Below are 19,746 nucleotides of genomic sequence, written 5' to 3'. Positions count from 1 at the left end.
GAGGGCTGAAGGGCCTGTACTGTGCTGTAGTGTTCTATAATTCTAACTGCTCTCTAGATGGAATGACACATGCTGTAGAGTCCTTTTATTTTTGAATATTTAATCAAATTAAATTTAATCGAAGGAGTTATATCCCTTTTCATCAATCTACAATATTAAATTCTGCTTTATTTCATTTCATTAATAATGCTTCTTTTAATTATCTAAATACTCAATGATTAAGTGTAAGTTCTTAATAGCTAGAACACCATTAATTTCAAAGTATTCTTTATTTATGTAATCAATACAAACACATGAAAAGTGGTTTTGAGACAATACCTTTACCTAACATTCCCCTAACTGGAAGAGAGGTTTTTGAAAATGCATGGCTGTAATTTTGTTGAAGTTTCATTCTGGGCTATAACTGCAGGGAATTGTGTTATTCTTGGTGTAATGTTAAATTTGAGGTGTGATTGCAAGATGCTTTTTTGCAGAATTAAGGCAGAACCCTCAGCTGCATTTAACTATACAGTATAACTCTCAGTTGTTTCTCTAAACTGCTGCTCTAAAACACATGTATAACATTTCAAATGGCTAATTAAAATCATGAAGTGCTTTATTAGTTTCAAAATAAGAAAGATTTCCCTTTGAGGTTTTCCTGACATATGACAGTGATACTAAACCTGAATTTGATTCAGGTATCAGGGGAATCAAGAGTTTGGGGGTATGGGGTTAGGGCAAGAAAGTGATACGGAGTAAAATGTGGAGCAAACAAGAGGACCAAACATCAGAGAAACAGCTTCCTTTCCAACACAGTAAATCAGATTTAATAAACCTCACAGTTTTTTTCAAGATTATACTATGGTTTACTTTACCACCAGAAGTTCATCTACTTTTTTTGCAAAATCAAATTTCTAATCTGGACCCATTTTATAGGTATTAGCTAATTTTTGTTTCACCAGAGTAGATCTCCCTATTGAAGGTTCTTTAAAGACATCAACATCTTCTTCTTCCAATTCACTCTCTTCAGTGTGTACAACTTGAAGGATGGTGCCTTTCCTTTAAGATCTCGTGAAACCTCATTCAGAAAGAAAGTTGTTAGTAATTAGATTATCCAGAATGCTACCTTGCCTATTATTTAATTTTGTTTAGAATGGGACAGGCTGTTCTGGCTCTTCGAGCAGTGCCACCAGCAACCCACCGATTTAACCCCAGCCTAATCACAGGACAATTTACAATGACCTACTCACTGGTATGTCTTTGGAAAGTGGGAAGAAACCGGAACACCTGGGGAAATCCATGCATCTTACAAGGAGGACAATCAGACTCCTTACAGATGACACCGGAATTGAACTCCGAACTTCAACCACCCCCCACCCCCCCCCCCACCGAGCTGTAACAGCATTGTGTGAACCACAATGCCAGGTAGGCATTTATTATTCACATGAAGTATTGAAAATGGCTGATAATTGAGTGTATTACAGAAAAATGAGTGAATACAAGCAGAATTGCATTCAATTTAATATAATGCAAAGATTATTTTACACAAGCATTGTAACAAGCCAAATTTGCTAGTGGAGTGATTAACAGGGAAATCCTACCTACAGTACTTCCTAAATTCACAGTATATTGTCTGAACAATGGAAACAGTTAAGTTGACTGCCCTGTAAATGAAAAACAACTGAACAACAGGTGGAGGGCACAACGTGAGCCTATAGTTATGAGCTGTAAAAGTTTTGCTGGCTGCTCACTGTACAGAACCTACTCTCTCCTTGGCTTTATGTGGGCTGCAAAGAAAAGAACCATCAGCTGCTGAGCAAGCCTTAAGATGTCTGTGGATCAAGAGGTGTGACCCGTTGACCAATGCTGCTGGCACACAAGCCAGGGCCTGATCAACCCTGGCTGGGTCAGCTGAGAGAGAGTGTCTGGTGTTGAATGACCTGAAACACCCGATGACCTCAGGTCACATCACTGATGATGCGTCCCAGCGCATTCGAGGATGCATCTCAGCATCAGATCAATATAAAGACATTGTTTTCTCCTTGTGTACGAGAGACAGACAGACAAATGGGGGAATGAGTGGAGTCTACTTTACGTGGATTCAAAGCAAAAATCTAAGTGAAAGGCTGAAACAACAAACTATCTGCAGGTTGAGCAGCATCTGGGGGGGGGGGGGGGGTGAAAGGAACCGACAACTTTTCAGGTAGAGATCCTGCATCAGGTCTTGAACAGGGTTTCGATCCAAAACATCAGCACTTCCTCTCAGTCCTGATTTGGGGGGAGGTCATTTTTTTGTTTAAACTGTAACTCTTTACCAGCAGGAACATTAAAGAAAGAAATGTGAATAAATCCTTCAAACCCTTGTGCCTACTGTTCTATTCATAAGGTCATGGCAAACTTTTTTAACCAGTGACACTAATCCCACTGTGGTAAACTATGTATACCTGTCTGGACACGCCCCTCTGCTGACTGCTCCTGTGGCTCCTCTCACAGACCCCGGTATAAAGGCGATTGGAGACACTGCTCCTCCCTCAGTCTCCAAGATGTCGTGGTCCCTTTTGCTGCTAATAAAAGCCTATCGTTCACCTCACGTCTCCGAGAGTTATTGATGGTGCATCACCCACATCCTGTGATTCCCTGAATGTGAGCCTTCATATCCCTCGGAAGATTCTCTGCCCTACACATGGAGAAGTTCCCTCTCATTTCAGTCCAGAATGTCTAACCACTTATTCTGAGACTTGAGACCTGTGAGAGAAGGCAATTCTGATTGACAGTGAAAAATCAATCAGCAGCGGGAAACTGGTGCTCACAATGAGCATACTGGTTCCATAGATGAGGGAAGCACGGAGACAAAGCAGAGGCACTTGCTCCAGTTTCCTCCCACATTCCAAACCTGAGTCCATTGACCCCTTGCTTAATGGTATTGGTCCATGGCATGAAGAGGATTGGGAATCCCTGGGTTAGAAGGTGTGCGTATGCAATGTTGGTGCCAGGAGCATACCGACACTTGCAAGCTGCCCCTGTACATCCCTGCACTGAGCTGGTTCTTTTGTACTTTCTCTGTACATGTGAAAAGTTAAGCTGATCTTTCAGATAACCCTAGGTTTCTCTAAGAGTTAACGATCATCCGATCTGCCAACGAACCTATTTGTGTTTACATTGATACAGGGCATCAGAGTCACAAAAAGATGGAAGTTTGGAGACAGTACAGTTTAAGGCAAAAGTTATGTGAAAGCACATCTGGGAATATACCCAAAAAGAGAAATCCCGAGATTACCCCCACTGGGAATGATATTCCAAAATCATGGAGAAGAATTGAAAGTGCTGGATATTTTCAACAAGGCAGGCAGCATCCGTGGAGAGACAAGTTGAATAAATATTTCAGGTCATTGACCCTTCAGAACTGTGACAGTGAGAAGATAAATCTGTTCTAAATTGCAGAGGAGGCAGAATGGAGAGAATAAAGAGAATGTCTGCATGAGGACAAAGTATACGAATATCTAAAAAGTTAGGTAACATAGCCATTTTCAGACCAGCAGGTAAAAGTTTACAATAAAAGATAGCATTGAGATGTTTAGAAGTCTGTATTGGTTTCCAAAGGTTTAGACTAATATGCAGGAACACAACTTCCAAAATCACAAGAACAATAGCAAAGGAATAAAGATTCAAGTTGGAATTTTCCTTGCCCACTGAGCTCACAGTTAAAGAGACCTGACCCCCAGCCCCCAGTCTAAGGAAATAACCTGTTGTTCAAAAGGCCTGGAACCCACTGCTTTAAAGGCTGTGGGAGGCAGATGCCACTCAAAGAAAAAAAAGCATAGAGGATCACATAATCTACAAAGCTCCCAGACTGGGAAAAAAAACCAAACAAAAGTATGTCACTAGAACAGACTCGTGGTACTATAAGCATTTTCTTTGACTTTGAAACCTGGAATGAAACATTAGTGGTGGTAACCATGAAATTATTGGATTGTTGCTGAATTTAAATCCTACAATTTCCACCTCAGTGATTTTTCTCTTGCTGCAGTACTGAGAAGCAGTTGTGAAATAAGCTGCCTGCCATCTATTAATGGAATAATTAGAAATATTTCAATCAGAGGGTAGAGAATTCCCTGGAACCACTACACAACACTTCACTAAGGACTGTCATAGTTCAAGGAACTGAATCATCAAGAGGTTTCATTAAGCATGGGCAATACAAGTTGGCCTTCTCACTGACCTCCTTAACCAGAAAATGAATTAAAGACACAAATCTGCTCATCAGCTCCTCATGGAGTGAAGCATGCCATTCCTCCTCAGTATGACTTGTCTATCAATCAGATCACTTTCCTCCTCCTACCGCCAATCTGACCTGCACTGAACCAGGGAATAAGTGGCAGCCAATTCTGGCTTGGGAATACAGTAAATTTCAGCCGTCTCTGTGGGGATGACAACAACAAGAGGGCAAAGGCTGAGCTGAGAAGAGGGAAGTGAGGCAATTGTTTTTTACACAGTGGGTGCCTGGAATCCAGAGGTAGAAAACTGAAAGTAGAGGCCCAAAGGAATCATAGGGCCACAGTTGACCGGGGAAGTCCAAAGGCTGCCTGTCTGACGGTTGGAGAACTGCTGGATGAGTGGAGGGATGGGAAATGTACTTTGTTTTGTTGTTGCATTAGGGGTATGCTTTGTTGCTGCTGGAATGTTTGGCAACAGATGCAGGCAGCCTTCAGCACATTCTTGGATGTGTTGGCTGTTAAGATGCATTTCACAGCATGTATATGTGATAAATAAATCTGTATCTCAATATGGGAACATGCTGCGTGAATGGGTGGTGGAGGTAGAGACCATCAGCACATTTAAGAAGCCACTGGATGTATACTTGAATTGGGATTGTCAGCTACAGATGGTAGCCCGAGGGCGATGGGCCGAAGGACCGTATTTGCACCATTCCGAAACACCAACACAGGTGTGAAGGCAAGTGGAGAGACATCACATGATACCAAAGCCACCCAATCCGAGGAACGCGGAGCACGTGACCAACAGAAGGCGGGGTTTGAGATGATTGACAGCGGGGGTCACGTGCGGCAGTCTCAGGCGAGGCGGTTTCCTTGAACACGCTGGGCAGCTTCGTCCGCTTGACAACCCGATCCGGCCCACAGGTACGCTGGCCTTGAGCTCGTCCAATTCTGACTCCCCTGTGTCGGTAGATACGCCCTTCTTCGCTACGACTCCAAAAGGCCCCATCTGGCCCACAGGTACGTCCAATGCGCCAATCCCTAAAACCCGCCCCTAGAATCGTTGGACCAATGGAATGAGAGGGCCTATCAAACCACGTGATCATTGACGCATTTTCCCCGCCCTCCAATGGTCGTCACATAGGTCGGGCGAATGGGAGGGGGGAAAGAAATTCCCTTTCTCCTGATTGGCTATCCCGGACGAACGGGTATCCAATGGAAATGCAGCGGGCAGGTGCCGCGCCGTTGCCTTCCATCGTGTGAACAGTGAAGCTGAATGGGCCGGAGGTTTCCGCCCCTCAGACCGGGTTGTAGGTCTGGAGACGCTGTCAACGGCATATCTCACTCTGTCGGAAAACTCTTGTCAATTGGCAGGAGTATCTGACAGTCAGGCTGGTTGTTGGACCTTTATTCGCCAGTAACTTCTCCAGTTATCTGAGAGTCCCACTTTGTGCTTGTTTTCAGATCTCTGCTTTTCAAAGTGATCTTCCTTTCGCCTTAAACAACACACACAAAATGCTGGTGGAACACAGCAGGCCAAGCAGCATCTATAGGGAGAAGCACTGTCGACGTTTCGGGCCGAGACCCCTCGTCGACCCGAAACGTCGACAGTGCTTCTCCTTATAGATGCTGCCTGGCCTGCTGTGTTCCACCAGCACTTTGTGTTGTTTGAATTTCCAGCATCTGCAGATTTCCTCGTGTTTGTTCCTTTCCCCTTATTTGCATATGTAAAGTTGTTTACTTCTCAGCTTTCCCAATGTAATGAAATCTTTTTGTTTCAAAAATGTTAACTTTCCTTCTCGCTGTGCTTATTTCTGAAATTAGATAGATAGATAGATAGATAGATACTTTATTCATCCCCATGGGGGAAATTCAACATTTTTTCCAATGTCCCATACACTTGTTGTAGCAAAAACTCCTTACATACAATACTTAACTCAGTAATAATATCATATGCATCTAAATCACTAACTCAAAAAGCATTAATAATAGCTTTAAAAAAAAAAAAAAGTTCTTAAGTCCTGGCAGTTGAATTGTAAAGCCTAATGGCATTGGGGAGTATTGACCTCTTCATCCTGTCTGAGGAGCATTGCATCGACAGTAACCTGTCGCTGAAACTGCTTCTCTGTCTCTGGATGGTGCTATGTAGAGGATGTTCAGGGTTTTCCATAATTGACCGTAGCCTACTCAGCGCCCTTCGCTCAGCTACCGATGTTAAACTCTCCAGTACTTTGCCCACGACAGAGCCCGCCTTCCTTATCAGCTTATTAAGACGTGAGGCGTCCTTCTTCTTAATGCTTCCTCCCCAACACACCACCACAAAGAAGAGGGCGCTCTCAACAACTGACCTATAGAACATCATCAGCATCTCACTGCAGACATTGAATGACGCCAACCTTCTAAGGAAGTACAGTCGACTCTGTGCCTTCCTGCCATTAAAATCCCTACTTCATTTCTCTAGTTGAATAAATAATCTTTCATCTCCATATCTAATTCATTAAAAAAAAACCCAATTGATTTTGCTTCAACAAAACCTTTAGGACATATCTGTGTAAAATAATGAAATTTAAATTTTTTATCTCAGGTCAGAAAATTGTAAGTTATATTTCCTTGTCCTTGAACAAATCACTACTGAAAGTGGCTTCTCTCTGTTTAGCTGGTGTGTTGTACACAGAACACAACTTTTAATATCAGCAGATGCTGAAAATCTTAAAGTTTAATATGTTGGCTGTATGTATCGCATCAGGTAAAACAAAAATAGTCAAAATTTCAGATAGAAGATTCTCTGCCAGAACTGTTGAGGAAAGATCAAGTTAGTTTGTACTGTAACCAGTGTATAGGATAAATAAACTTGTGGGAGATAAGAGCAAGGTTAACGATTAAGAATTCACCTTTGACCGTGTACTTGGAGTTGGGTCTTACTGGGCCTTTGCCAGATCAGGTATGCACCTCTGATCATATATACTGGGAGTTAGGTCGTACTGGGCCTTTGCCAGATCAGGTATGCACCTCTGATCATATATACTGGGAGTTAGGTCGTACTGGGCCTTTGTTACTGAGAGAATTCTGGCTGTATGAATGGTTTAACTCTGAGGAGCGGTAGCCTATTGTAAGCTGTTACATTGACTACTGAAACCACACAATCTCAAAGACATCGCTACAGAGTACGGGTATCTTGCTTGTTGTCAGTTAGGTAATGTTATGTAGAGGCAAGGGAGATTTCAGTCTTGTGTCTCAATCTTCGGAATCCTGATGTTTTGAGCAAAAAATACTCTGGGAATGAGGAACAGTGCCACAGTAGCGTAACAGCACAATGTTATTACAGTGCAGGATGTTGGGAGATCGAAGTTGAATTCCAGCGCTGTCTGTAAGAAATTTCAACGTCGTTCCTGTAAGCATGTCGATTTTCTTGGCTGCTCTGGTTTACTCCCACATTCTGAAGATGAACCGGTTAGTACGTGAATTGGTTTTTGTAAATTGTCCCAGATTAAATAGGTGGGTTGCTGGATGGTGCATCTGACTGGGCTGCAGGGGACTGTTCTGCACTGTATCTCTAAATAGACGTAAGGTAATTTATTGGTAACCCTCCATCAGCTAGAGCTTGAGACATCCAACAGTAAACCAAGTTGATTCACTGAGAAAGTATTCAAACTGCAATGGAAACCCACTCAACACAATTTTCTCCCAATAAACGTAGAATAATTTATAGCAATTGATGGTGGGGTGGAGATACGTCTCTACCAAAGGAGGTGTAAAGCAGACAAGATGTAGCAGTTGCTTAACAACCCCCAGATCAGGGTCATGTGAAGCCATGGGAGCAGGTGGTGGATGGTCATATGAGCAGCCGGTGCAAATCACAAGTCCTGGTTATGTGACCAGTGATGCCGGGTAGACAATCTCTGAAGATTATTGATAATAAGTGGTGTCACTGGTCTTGGAAAGTCCCTGCCCAGAAGAAGACAATGGCAAACTACTTCTGTAGAAGAATGTATCAAGAACAATAGTGGTCATGAGACCATGATTGCCCACATCATAAGTCACAGCAAATGATGAATTTATAGCAGAAAGTGTCAGTGTGGAACTACATCACTGATGAAGTGTGGCATATAAAGTTATCTGTATAGTCAGTCTCAATCACTTGAAGCCAGGTGGTTATTAAGTCTGACTGATGTAGAAATTATCCAATTGTTTCCACTTTGTCCGATGCCCTTCTATTTTACAGATGTGAGCTTGAAATGTGTTTGCCACAAGGTTCTGTGAACAATGTTCTTCTGTGATTTTTGAAGGGGATGGGAACCAGAGTGATGGGGTAGTTGGTATACAAGTCAATGCAGTGTGCGGTGTGACTGTGAGGGAAAACAGATACATGACAGGGCAAAACTGCAGTCAGAGGGATGAGTAGGAGTGTAACATCGGGGTACAATCAAAAAGCGTGATGAATATAGGACTGAAGGTGTTATATTTGAATGCATGTAGCATGCAGAATAAGGTTGGTGATCTTGCAGCATGGTTAGAGATTGGCTGAAAGAAGATCATAGTTGGGAGCTATGATCGTCCAAGGGTACACATTATATTGAAAAGACAGGCAAGTGGGCAGAGGGTGTGGAGTTGCCTCTGTTGTTTAAAAAATGAAATCAAATCCAAAGCGAGGTGACATTGGATCAGAAGACGTAGAGTTAAGGAACTGCAGGGATAAAAAGACCCTGACAGGAGTTATATACAGGTCTCCAAAGGGTAGAAATTACAATGGAGTAGAAAAGGCCAATGTTATGGTAATCGTGGGGGAATTCAATATGCAGGTAGATTGGGAAAATCAGGTTGATGCTGGATACCAAGAGGGAGAATTTCTAGAATGCCCATGAAGTGGTTTTTTAAGGCAGCTCGTGGTTGAGTACACAAGAGAAAAGGCAATTCTGGGTTGGGTGTTATGTAATGAACAAGATTTGATTAGAGAGCTTCAGGCAATGGTACCCTCAGTAGGCAGTGATCATAATGTGATAGAATTTGAGAAGGAGAAGTTAATGTCAGATGTGTCAGTAACAACAGTGGAGTAAAGGGAATTAGAGGCATGAGAGAGGAGCTGGTCAAAGTTGGCTGGAAGGGGGCGGCAGCAGGGATGACAGCTGAATAGCAGTAGCTGGTGTTTCTGGGGGAAATTTGGAAGGCACGGGATAGATACATACCAAAGGAGAAATATTCTGAATGGAGGGCAAGGCAACTGAGCTGACGGGGGAAGTCAAAGACCAGATAAAGGCACAAGAGAGGGCATATAATATAGCAAAATGAATGGGAAGATAGAGGATTGGGAAGCTTTTAAAAACCAGCAGAAGGTTTTAACAAGAGAAAAGATGAAATATGAAGGTAAACTAGACAATAATATGAAAGAGGATGCAAGAAGGTTTTTTTTCAGGTAAATAAAGAGTAAAAGAGAGGTGAGAGTGGATTTAAAGAGCAAACACGAGGAAATCTGCAGATGCTGGAAATTCAAACAACAACACACACAAAATGCTGATGGAACACAGCAGGCCAGGCAGCATCTATAGGGAGAAGCACTGTTGACGTTTCGGGCCAAGACCCTTCGTCAGGACTAACTGAAAGGAAAGATAGTAAGAGATTTGAAAGTAGTGGGGGGAGGGGGAAATGCAAAATGATAGGAGAAGACCGGAGGGGGTGGGATGAAGCTAAGAACTGGAAAGGTGATTGGCGAAAGTGATACAGAGCTGGAGAAGGGAAAGGATCATGGGACGGGAGGCCTCAGGAGAAAGAAAGTGGGGGGGGAACACCAGAGGGAGATGGAGAACAGGCAAACAACTAAATATGTCAGGGATGGGGTAAGGAGGGGAGGAGGGGCATTAACGGAAGTTAGAGAAGTCAATGTTCATGCCATCAGGTTGGAGGCTACCCAGCCGGTATATAAGGTGTTGTTCCTCCAACCTTAGTTTGGATTCATTTTGACAATAGAGGAGGCCATGGATAGACATATCAGAATGGGAATGGGACATGGAATTAAAATGTGTGGCCACTGGGAGATCCTGCTTTTTCTGGCGGACTGAGCGTAGGTGTTCAGCGAAACGGTCTCCCAGTCTGCGTCAGGTCTCACCAATATATAAAAGGCCACACCGGACGCAGTATACCACACCAGCCGACTCACAGGTGAAGTGTCGTCTCACCTGGACGGACTGTCTGGGACCCTGAATGGTGGTGAGGGAGGAAGTGTAAGGGCAGGTGTAGCACTTGTTCCGTTTACAAGGATAAGTGCCAGGAGGGAGATCGGTGGGAAGGGATGGGGGGGGACAAGGGAGTTGCGTAGGGAGCGATCCCTGCGAAAAGCAGAAAGGTGGGGGGGGGAGGGAGAGGGAAAAATGTGTTTGGTAGTGGGATCCCGTTGGAGGTGGCGGAAGTTACGGAGAATTATATGTGAGAGTGGATGTCGGGCCGCTGGAAAATGACGCTGAAGAGGCAGTAATTGGGGTTGAGTCTTCACTGTGGAAGACATTAGCAGAATGTAAGAAATTTGAGAGTGTCAGTGGGTGGATGTGAGTGTCGTTGCTATTACAAAGAAGAAGGTGCTTGGGAGATTGAAAGATCTGAAGGTTGCAGTGTCATCTAGACCAGATTGACTCAGCCCTGAGTTATGAATGAGGTACTTGAAGAGATTGTGGAGCAGTGATCTTTCAAGGATTGCTAGATTCCAGAGTTCTCACGGAGGACTGAAATATTCCAAATGTCACCCCGTTCTGAAAGAAGGGAAGGAGGCAGAAGAATGGAAATGATAGGCCTCATAGCCTGACCTCAGTGGTTAGGCTGACTAGCAGTAGGCAACAGATGGGAATAAAGGGGTCTTTCTGACTGGCTGCCAGTGACCAGTGGTCTTCCTTAGGGCTCTGTGTTGGGACTGCTTCTTTTGACATTGTTAATGATTTTGGATGACAGAATTGAAGGCTTGGACAGATTGGGAAAATGGACAAAGAAGTGGCAGATAGAATACAGTGTGAGGAAGTCTATGGTCATACACTTTGGTAAAAGGAATAAAGGCGTAGACTTTCTAAATGGGGAGAAAATTTAAAAAATCAGGGGTGCAAAAGGACTTGGAAGTCCTTGTACAGGATTCCCTAAAGGTGAACTTGCAGGTTGAGTCAGTGGCGCGGAACCAAAATGCAAGGTTACCATTCATGTCGAGGGAACTAGAATATAAGAGCAAGGAAGTACTGCTGAGACTTTCTTTATAAGCCATTGGCCACACTGCACTTGGAGTATTATGTGCAGTTTTGGGCTCTTTATCTAAGAAAATATGTTCTGGCATCGGAAAAGATCCAGAGGAGGTTCAGGAGAATAATTCTGGGACTGTGTTACGAATGTGCCGCAACTCTGAGGGGCCGAAGGGTACAAAGTTAGCCCCCTCCTTTTTGAGAATCGCAAGATCGCTATTAATTCGGGTCTGGGACCCAGGAAATGAGAGAGAGACACGCAGAATCCACAAGGTTTGGAATGTGTCCTGGCCTCAGCAAAAATGGAACCATTGATAACGGCTATTGTCTCTTGGAGACGGAATTGTGTATTGAGTACTGTACTATTCATTGAAACCCCTCGGGACGACCAGAGTGGGCTGGTTGAGGGATTGCATCATCCCAACCTAATTGACATCTGAGACCCCGTGAGTAAGGATAAAAGAGGGTCTGGGGAACAACCCCTTTAGACGCACCAGGAGAAACGCTAGAAATCCCGTGACAGCGTTTAATAGCGACAGCTGGTGGGGGGCTCGTGTGCGTCCTTCCCTTGCCTGGGTTGGTGGGCTCACCACGGAAGAACGGCTTAGCTAAAGGAGAGGCCACAAGTGAACGACCACACCAACGAGACTCTGACGGATCGAAATCATAAAAGGAAAATCAGCAAGTTTTTCTCCCAAATCCCTCTCTCTCTCCAACCATTGCAACCCCAGTGGTCCCCAAAGGCTGCAGCCTGCATGAACTGAGTGAACTTTATATTTCCATCGGACAATACATTATCCCCTAGACAACGATAGAGCTTATTTCTTATTGATTATTATTATACCCGCACTTTTAGATTTAGTATTGACGACGTATATTATCTGTATATTTGCATTGATATTATTTTTGTGTATTTTTACCAATAAATACTGTTAAAAATAGTATCATCAGACTTCAGTGGACCTCTCTATCTTTGCTGGTAAGTGACCCAGTTACGGGTTTCGTAACAAGTGAAAGGGTTAATGTATGAGGAGTGTTTGATGGCTCAGGGCCTGTACTTACTGGAGTTTAGAAGAATGAGGGGATCTCATTGATACCTTTGAATATTGAGGCCTAGATATAGTAGATGTTTAAAGATGTTTTCTATAGTGGAGGAGTCTAGGACTAGAGGGTGCAGCCTCCGAATAGTAGCACATGGAGGGGTGAATTTCTTTAGTGGGAGGGTGGTGAATCTGTGGAATTCATTGCCACAGACAGCTGTGGAGGCTAAGGCTACGTCCACACTAGACCAGATAATTTTGAAAATGCCGGTTTTGCGTAAAAACAATAGGCGTCCACACTATGGGTTTTTAAAAATATCTCTATCCACATTGAAACGGAGATTTTGGCGAATCTCCTCCTCCTGCACATGCGCAGGACACATCTACCGAAAACAAGCGACATGCTTGGTGTTGAATCTCGCCGTAAAAGTGCGCGTTTGTGTAGTTACAGATTAGAAAAACTTAAAATGACGGACAGCTGTTGGCTTTCGCGTAGGAGAACTTAAAAGTAAAAAAAAATACTGGAGCGTACGGAGGCAACGGACAGGGAGTTCACGGACAGATTGACCCGCTGACGACGAACATTGAAAAACTGACTAACTCTGTTGCATTAATAAAGCACCTTGTTAAATGTATAAAACATGTCTGCATCAGTGTTATCTTGTATTTCCATACAATGTTACATTAGGCTGTTACACATCTATTGTCAGAGAAGTACTTGCATAAATAGGTAAACCACCTTCATACGAGCAAGGACAGAAAACAGGGCAAAGTGAGTATACTTATTTATTCAGTAAGTTATGGGTCAAAGTATTTGGTGAGTACATTTCTAACTCTAATGGCGTCAGTTTTGTTGCCGTCTTTTCTGAAATTGTTAGGTTGCGTTCAAGAAAACAATGAAATAGCGCGCTGCTGTCTGACAGTGTTTTCAGAAGTCTCCAGTTACCCCATTCACACTGATCCGGCCAATCTGGCGTTTTCAAAAATACACACTTCGGACAGCGTTTCTGAAAAGCTCTGGTTTCGGGGGACGAAAATGCTGTTTTAGTGTAGACGGAGGGTAAAAATGAAGAGAAAAAGCTTCAGTTACGGATTTATCCGGTGTAGTGTGAACATAGCCTAAATCATTTAGTATATTTCTTACAGAGATTGATAGGTTCTTGATTAGTCAGTGTGTCAGAAGTGGGTAGAAGGCAGGAGAAAGATTGATCGTGATAATAAATCAGCCATGATGGAATGGCAGAGCAGATTCTGAGCCAAATGGCCTAATTCTGCTCCTATTTCTTAATGGTCTTGAGGCAGGTGGACTGTTTGCAGATCTGTCCCGGTGTGGGGAATGAACTCAGCAGTGAACAGTGAGCAGTAGTCAGTGCCAGTGATCATCGATTGGGGTTCAACTCTCATCACTTTCTGTAAGGAGTTTGTACATTCTCCCTATTAGCATATGGGAGTTTTCTCCAGGTTTGGCTTTCATCCATGTTCCAAGGTTAGGGTTAGTAAGCAGTGGCTCCGGAAATGTGTTGACAAATGCAGGCTGCCACAAGCACATCCTTATGTTTACACAAAACGAAGCATTTCATTGTATGTGTTGATGTACATGGGACAACTGATGCCAATCTCTTTTCACTGCTCAGAAACCACTGCCTCAAGGAAGAAGGGTTAAACTTTAGACTCTTGACCCTTGGCAGTGATGTTGGGGATGTGGTGGAATGTCAAGATTTGATTTGATCATCTCAAAGGCGAGTAGGGAATTAAGCCAGCTATGCTTGTTGATGGTTATCCTAAAATCAAAAGGGCAACAACTGACTTATTTAGTTATTACTGGTTTTGGCCATCTCTTTGGAAAAATTGAAGCTTCATTTCATTTCATAGAGGTTCAAGGTTCCAAAGTCGGTCATTGCTTAAAGTATTTTGAAATGCCCCAAGGCTCTGAAGAACAGTAGGGAAACGTAAACTTCTTGTTTTGTTTCTTTACCTGATATGGGCCTGCTGATTTAAGAGCTCTGTTCTTTGTTGTAATGTCTAGAATTGGAAATATTGTCACATTATTTCCACAATAATGGCGCTGCTACAAGAAGGTAGCGTCAAGGGCCCCCACCATCCAGGCCATGCTCTTCTTGCTATTGCCATCAGGAAGGAGGTTCAAGAGCCTTTGGTCTTATACCATCAGGTTCAGCAACAGTTCTAACCCGTCGACCATCAGGCTGCTGTAATTTCACTCACCTCTGTATTAAACTGATTTCACAATCAATGGACTCGCTTTCAAGGACTCTGCAACACATGTTCTCAGAGTCTTTTAAAAAAAATTATTTATTGTATTTGCACAGTTTATCTTTTGGACATTGGTTGTATGTCAGTTATTAGTGTGCAGCTTTTAATTAATTCTATTGTATTTTTTAAAGTGTGAATGCCTGCAAGAAAATGAATCTGCGGGTAGCATGGGTGCCACGATAGTGTAGCAGTTAATGCAACGCTATTACAGCTCGGGGTGTATTGTCCTGTGATTAGATTAGGATTAATCAGTTTGTCAAGGTGTTACTGGGCAACAGGGCTCAAAGAGCCAGCAGGGCCTACTCTGCTGTGTGGCTAAATATGGCTAAGTATGTACTTTGATAATGAATTTATTTGATTATAAATTTACTTTATTGGTCTTTTCACCCATCTCACAAACTAAATCAATGTTTTTTAAAGGTTCTTTTGAAGGATTTAGGAAGTGAGAACATGTGCTTGGCTCCAATGGCAGCTGCTGAGCATCTAACAACCTGCCTTTCTGAAGCAGTGCATCACATTGTTTGTCAGCTTGGCTTCGAGAGGGCAGACGGTGCAGATCTGGGCCATGTCGTGACCGTATCTGGGCAAGTCTGCTGGGAGACAATTACCAGTACACTATGCATGTCAGACACAGGTAGCCTCTTGCATATTTACAATTTGCAAAACTTTGTAATGACTCTGAGGAAAACTGATAATTCCATTCTGACTATTGTTACAGAAGAGCATAATCTGAATTATGTGGAAAGTGTGAGACAACTGGGACCTGTTTGTAAATCTGTCCATTCATATCTACTCTCACTCAGCGCAAAGCAATTCAAAGACCAGTATGATGTTTGGTTTACGTGGACGGACAACTCAGAGGTAGAGAAAGCCAATGACTTGGTGATATTTTCATGACTGCCTTCAAGTGTTAATATCTCCCATTAGTTGAACGATGGTGTATTTGTGGGTCAGCTCTTTGCCTTCCTGATCTTGTTTCTTGCTTTGCTGGGTTATTCTGACTATTAATTTGTATTATTGAAATGGCTTCCTTTTACCCAGTGCCTTGCTCGAGCTGCTGCATTGTGGTTGATGAGAAGAGAAAGGTTGGGGGAAAAATGGCAGAGCACAGACACCATTATAGGTTTAGAATCCACTCCCTGAATAGTATTGATATTTTTGGACCCTTCTAAGGGAATTCATAGACATAGAGACGACAGCACCAAAACAGGCCCTGCGACCCGTGTGGTCGGTTAATCTGCCTAGACTCTTTTGCCTGAATCTGGTCCATGGCCCCCCATACCTTTCTCATCCATGTACCGTCCACACTCCTCCTAATATAACAATTGAACCTGATCCACCTCTTGCACTGGTAGCTCGCACCAATCCCTCAGTTTCCACTCAGTTCGCCCTTCACCTTTCACCGTAAACCTCTGACCTCTAGTTCTATTTTTGCTTACCCTGAGGGGTGGAAGCGGGGAGAAGCCTGCTTGCATCCACCTTGTCTATATCCTCAAAATTTTGTATACCTCTGGAAGATCTCCCTTCGTTTTCCTGCATTCTGATGGCCTTTGACTAATCCTACATTCTTCTCGTTCTTATTTGGCCCTGAAAGCCAGTTCTGCATTCAAAATGATCATGGCTGATGATACTCAGTTAAAGCCTTCATAGAAAAATAATCTCCATTTTCTCCTTCTCTGTTTCTATGTGTAGTATAAGTAGTTGCTCCCACATATCATAGCCTTGATACTTTCAAACTGGCTACAGGGTATCGTTTGACACAAAATACTCTGCAGATGCTGTGGTCAAAGCAACTCATACAACATGGAGGAACTCAGCAGGTCGGGTAGCATGTGTGGAAACAAACAGTCAACGTTTCAGGCCGAGACCCTTTGTCAGGACTGAAGAGGGAGGGGGCAGGGGCCCTATAAAGGGTTTGGGAAGGAGAAGGCTGGTAGGTGCCAGGTGAAAAACCAGTAAGGGGAAAGATTAAGGGGAGGGGATAGGCAGGAAAGGTGAAGGATACTGAGAACGTATAAGTGTGCACACAGTTGTTTGATTGCTCAGTGAAACAGTTGGGCCTCTTACACTCAAAAGTTTTCCATCTCTTTTCATAAAGACTTTCAAGTGTGCATGTGTTTTGTCTTGTCGGGCCCAGTTCATATCTCCCACATTGTAGCTTGTCCAGTGCATGCTGTTACTAACATGACTCAGTAAAAATGTTTAATAATAATACTCTGTGTCATTCTTGCTCCTCGCATACATAACACTGGCAAATGGATTTCATTAAATGGTCGTCAGCATTGCTCTTTTCTTCATGATTGCAGTTGTTTATTGAAGTGTTTGAGGCCATCAAGAGTTCACAACACACAGCCATAGCTCTCGGTTTGATGAAATTGACAGCATGCCTGGAACGAGCCTTGGGCAATGTAAGTAGCAATGTTAAGCTGTTTTTCTATTGTAGAGATAAGAGTGCAGTTGATTCCAGGTAATTGGGACCAGTATGTTTTGGCTCAATTAAGTGGCTGCCCCAATTAGCTGAAGTTTCATGGAAATAGTCAAAGTACTTTTTATTATCAAAGTATGTATAAATTATACAACCTCGAGATTCTTCTGCTTAACAGGCGACAAAGCAAGAAACCTGAAAACCCAATTTATAAAAAAGACCAATCCCCAACGTGCAGACAGAGAGGGAGAAAAAGGGAAAAAAAACAAATTATATCAAGTCATAAAGCAAGTGTCACCATTCAGAGTGAAATTGAGTCCATAAACCGGAAGCTGAGAGCAGCCGGAGTAGGCCCATAGTCTCAGTCTTAGTCGTCAATAAATAGTTAAAAAGGTATTTTTAAAAAGGACAAATTGCCATGTAACTGAATTTGAATCATGCATTTAAATGACACGCAGAACAAATTAGAATGCTGTTGGTGGTTATCCGTCTTATCTAACAATGACAGGGAATTTACGCAGGCGGATGTTAAAGAGGAATCAACGTTACACTGGGTCAGTTCTACTCTGGATCTCAGAAGATGTCACAACTGGAATCTTCCTGGTTGTCGTGGATGACCATAACTACTTCTGTACCCTTTTGCTCTGCACAGTGCATTGCAGAGTTCCTTTCCTGGCTGTAGATCTCATCTACCCAGCCTACCATAGCTGACTTTGCATGCTAGGACAGGCATGGCCCTATCTCACTGGGAAATGACACCCACAGGCTACCCTCACCTGGTTTAGCCTGCCTGTTGAAGCGGTGTGCCGGATGTGGGCGCTGTCACATGCTAACAGCTATTTGGAGCTGCACGTGAGAACTGAGTATCACACCCGAAGATGATTGTCAATACCTTCAAATCTTTGTCACTTTTGCTCCTGGCCGTTTCTGGCATCTCCAAGCCTGAATGCTTGAAACTGCTGTGAGCAAAACAGTTCTGAATTGTCTTCTGCTTATTTCTCACCAACTGTCAGTACAAAGGTCACTGCTTTTTGAACACTAACACATGCAACCGACACTATTTTAAAAACTGTTCACTCTAAGCACGATGTAGCGTTTAATGGCCACTCAAGTGCATGTATCTGACTCTGGTTGTAAACTTTTCAGCAAAGTCTCCTGTCCCAATTAAGTGGCATAGTGTCCTAAATAAATGAAATAATCCAGGCAATTTTCTTGATTTGTTCTTTTCTTTAAGAGTTCTCCCAAATAAGTGCTTGCCCTGATGATCCGGTGGCCCACTTAACCAGAATCCACTGTACTTCCAGTTTTTCTGACTAAGGTGCAGTTAAAAAGGTTGCGGGAAACATTGGCCTTTTGATGCTCATTCTTTTCGATATCTAAAGGAAATATGGGTTTGTTCCCGAGGTTGTCACTTATACCCCATTTCCAATTGCATTTGAAGTGAGCTGGATCATTTTAGAAACTAATTAAGAGTCACTTGGTACAGTGGAGAAACAAACTTGAATATAATGTGAGGAGGTTTCATTCCCTGAGAAAGTTTATAGTGGAGTTTGAACTTGTGAATTAGTTCTAGTCCTCTTAAAACAAATGCTAACATTGCATTTGCCTTCCTCACCACTGACTCAACCTGCAAACTAACCGTTAGAGAATTCTGCACGAGGACTCCCAAGTCCCTTCATGTTGCAGATTTTTGAATTTTCTCACCATTTAGAAAATAGTCTTCACCTTTTATTTCTTCTGTGAAGATGTATGACCAAATACTACCTAACACGGTATTCCATTTCCCATCTCTTTGCCTATTCTCCTCATCTAAGTCCTTCTGTAGCCTCTCTGACTCCTCAACACTACCTGCCCTTCCACCTATCTTCATATCGCCAGCAAATGTGGCCACAAAGCCATCAATTCCATCATCCAAATCATTGACATATAATGTAAAAAGAAGCGGCCCCAACACAGACCCTGTGGATAACCACCTGTCACCAGCAGCCAACCAGAAAAGGCTCCCTTTATTCCCACTGATCGGCTTCCTGCCAATTAGCTAATGCTCTGTACATGCTAGTATCTTTTCTGTAATACCATGTGCTCATATATTGCTAAGCAGCCTTATATGTGGCACCTTCTGAAAATCAAAGTAGACAACATCCACCAATTCTCCTTTGTCTATCCTGTTTGTTATTTTCTCAAAGAATTTCAACAGATTTGTCAAGCAAGTTTTTCCCTTCAGGAAACCATGCTGACTGCGGTCTTTTAATCATGGGACTCCAAGTACCCCAAAAACACATCTATTAACTATAGACCCCAACACCTTCCCAACCTCTGAGGTCAGACTAACTGGCCATTAACTTCCTTTCTTCTGCCTCTCTCCCTTGAAGAGTGGAGTGACGGTTGTAATTTTCTAGTCGTATAAAACCATGCCAGAAACCATTGATTCTTAAAAAATCATTACTAATCCCTCCACAATCTCTTCACCACCTCTTTTAGAACGCTTGGGTGTAGACCATTAGATCTTTCAGTTTCCCAAGTACCTCCCTAGTAATGGAAACTTAACTCTGTTCTGCCCCCAAAACACTTGAACTTTCAGCATACTTCTAGTGTCTTCCACAGTGAAG

The 19,746-nt window shown here is 43.0% G+C and overlaps 1 protein-coding gene across 3 annotated transcripts in view; it reads left to right on the top strand.

Moving 5' to 3' along the window:
• Positions 1–5,033: 5,033 nt before the first annotated feature.
• LOC140730760 (endoplasmic reticulum membrane-associated RNA degradation protein-like) overlaps positions 5,034–19,746 on the top strand; it is a 52,483-nt gene continuing 37,770 nt past the window's right edge. For 2 of the 3 annotated variants that reach the window (XM_073051616.1, XM_073051615.1), the window contains exons 1-4: positions 5,034–5,213; positions 15,133–15,346; positions 15,431–15,573; positions 17,019–17,120. In XM_073051616.1, the coding sequence (XP_072907717.1) occupies positions 15,163–15,346; positions 15,431–15,573; positions 17,019–17,120 (429 nt within the window). In that variant the 5' untranslated portion in view covers positions 5,034–5,213; positions 15,133–15,162. The remainder of the gene's footprint in view (positions 5,214–15,132; positions 15,347–15,430; positions 15,574–17,018; positions 17,121–19,746) is intronic. The other variant, XM_073051617.1, reaches the window with a different exon arrangement.

This window comes from Hemitrygon akajei, chromosome 7 (assembly GCF_048418815.1).
Source record: "Hemitrygon akajei chromosome 7, sHemAka1.3, whole genome shotgun sequence".
In the NCBI taxonomy this organism is placed as follows: domain Eukaryota; kingdom Metazoa; phylum Chordata; class Chondrichthyes; order Myliobatiformes; family Dasyatidae; genus Hemitrygon; species Hemitrygon akajei.
This window is presented reverse-complemented; position numbering and strand designations above follow the sequence as displayed.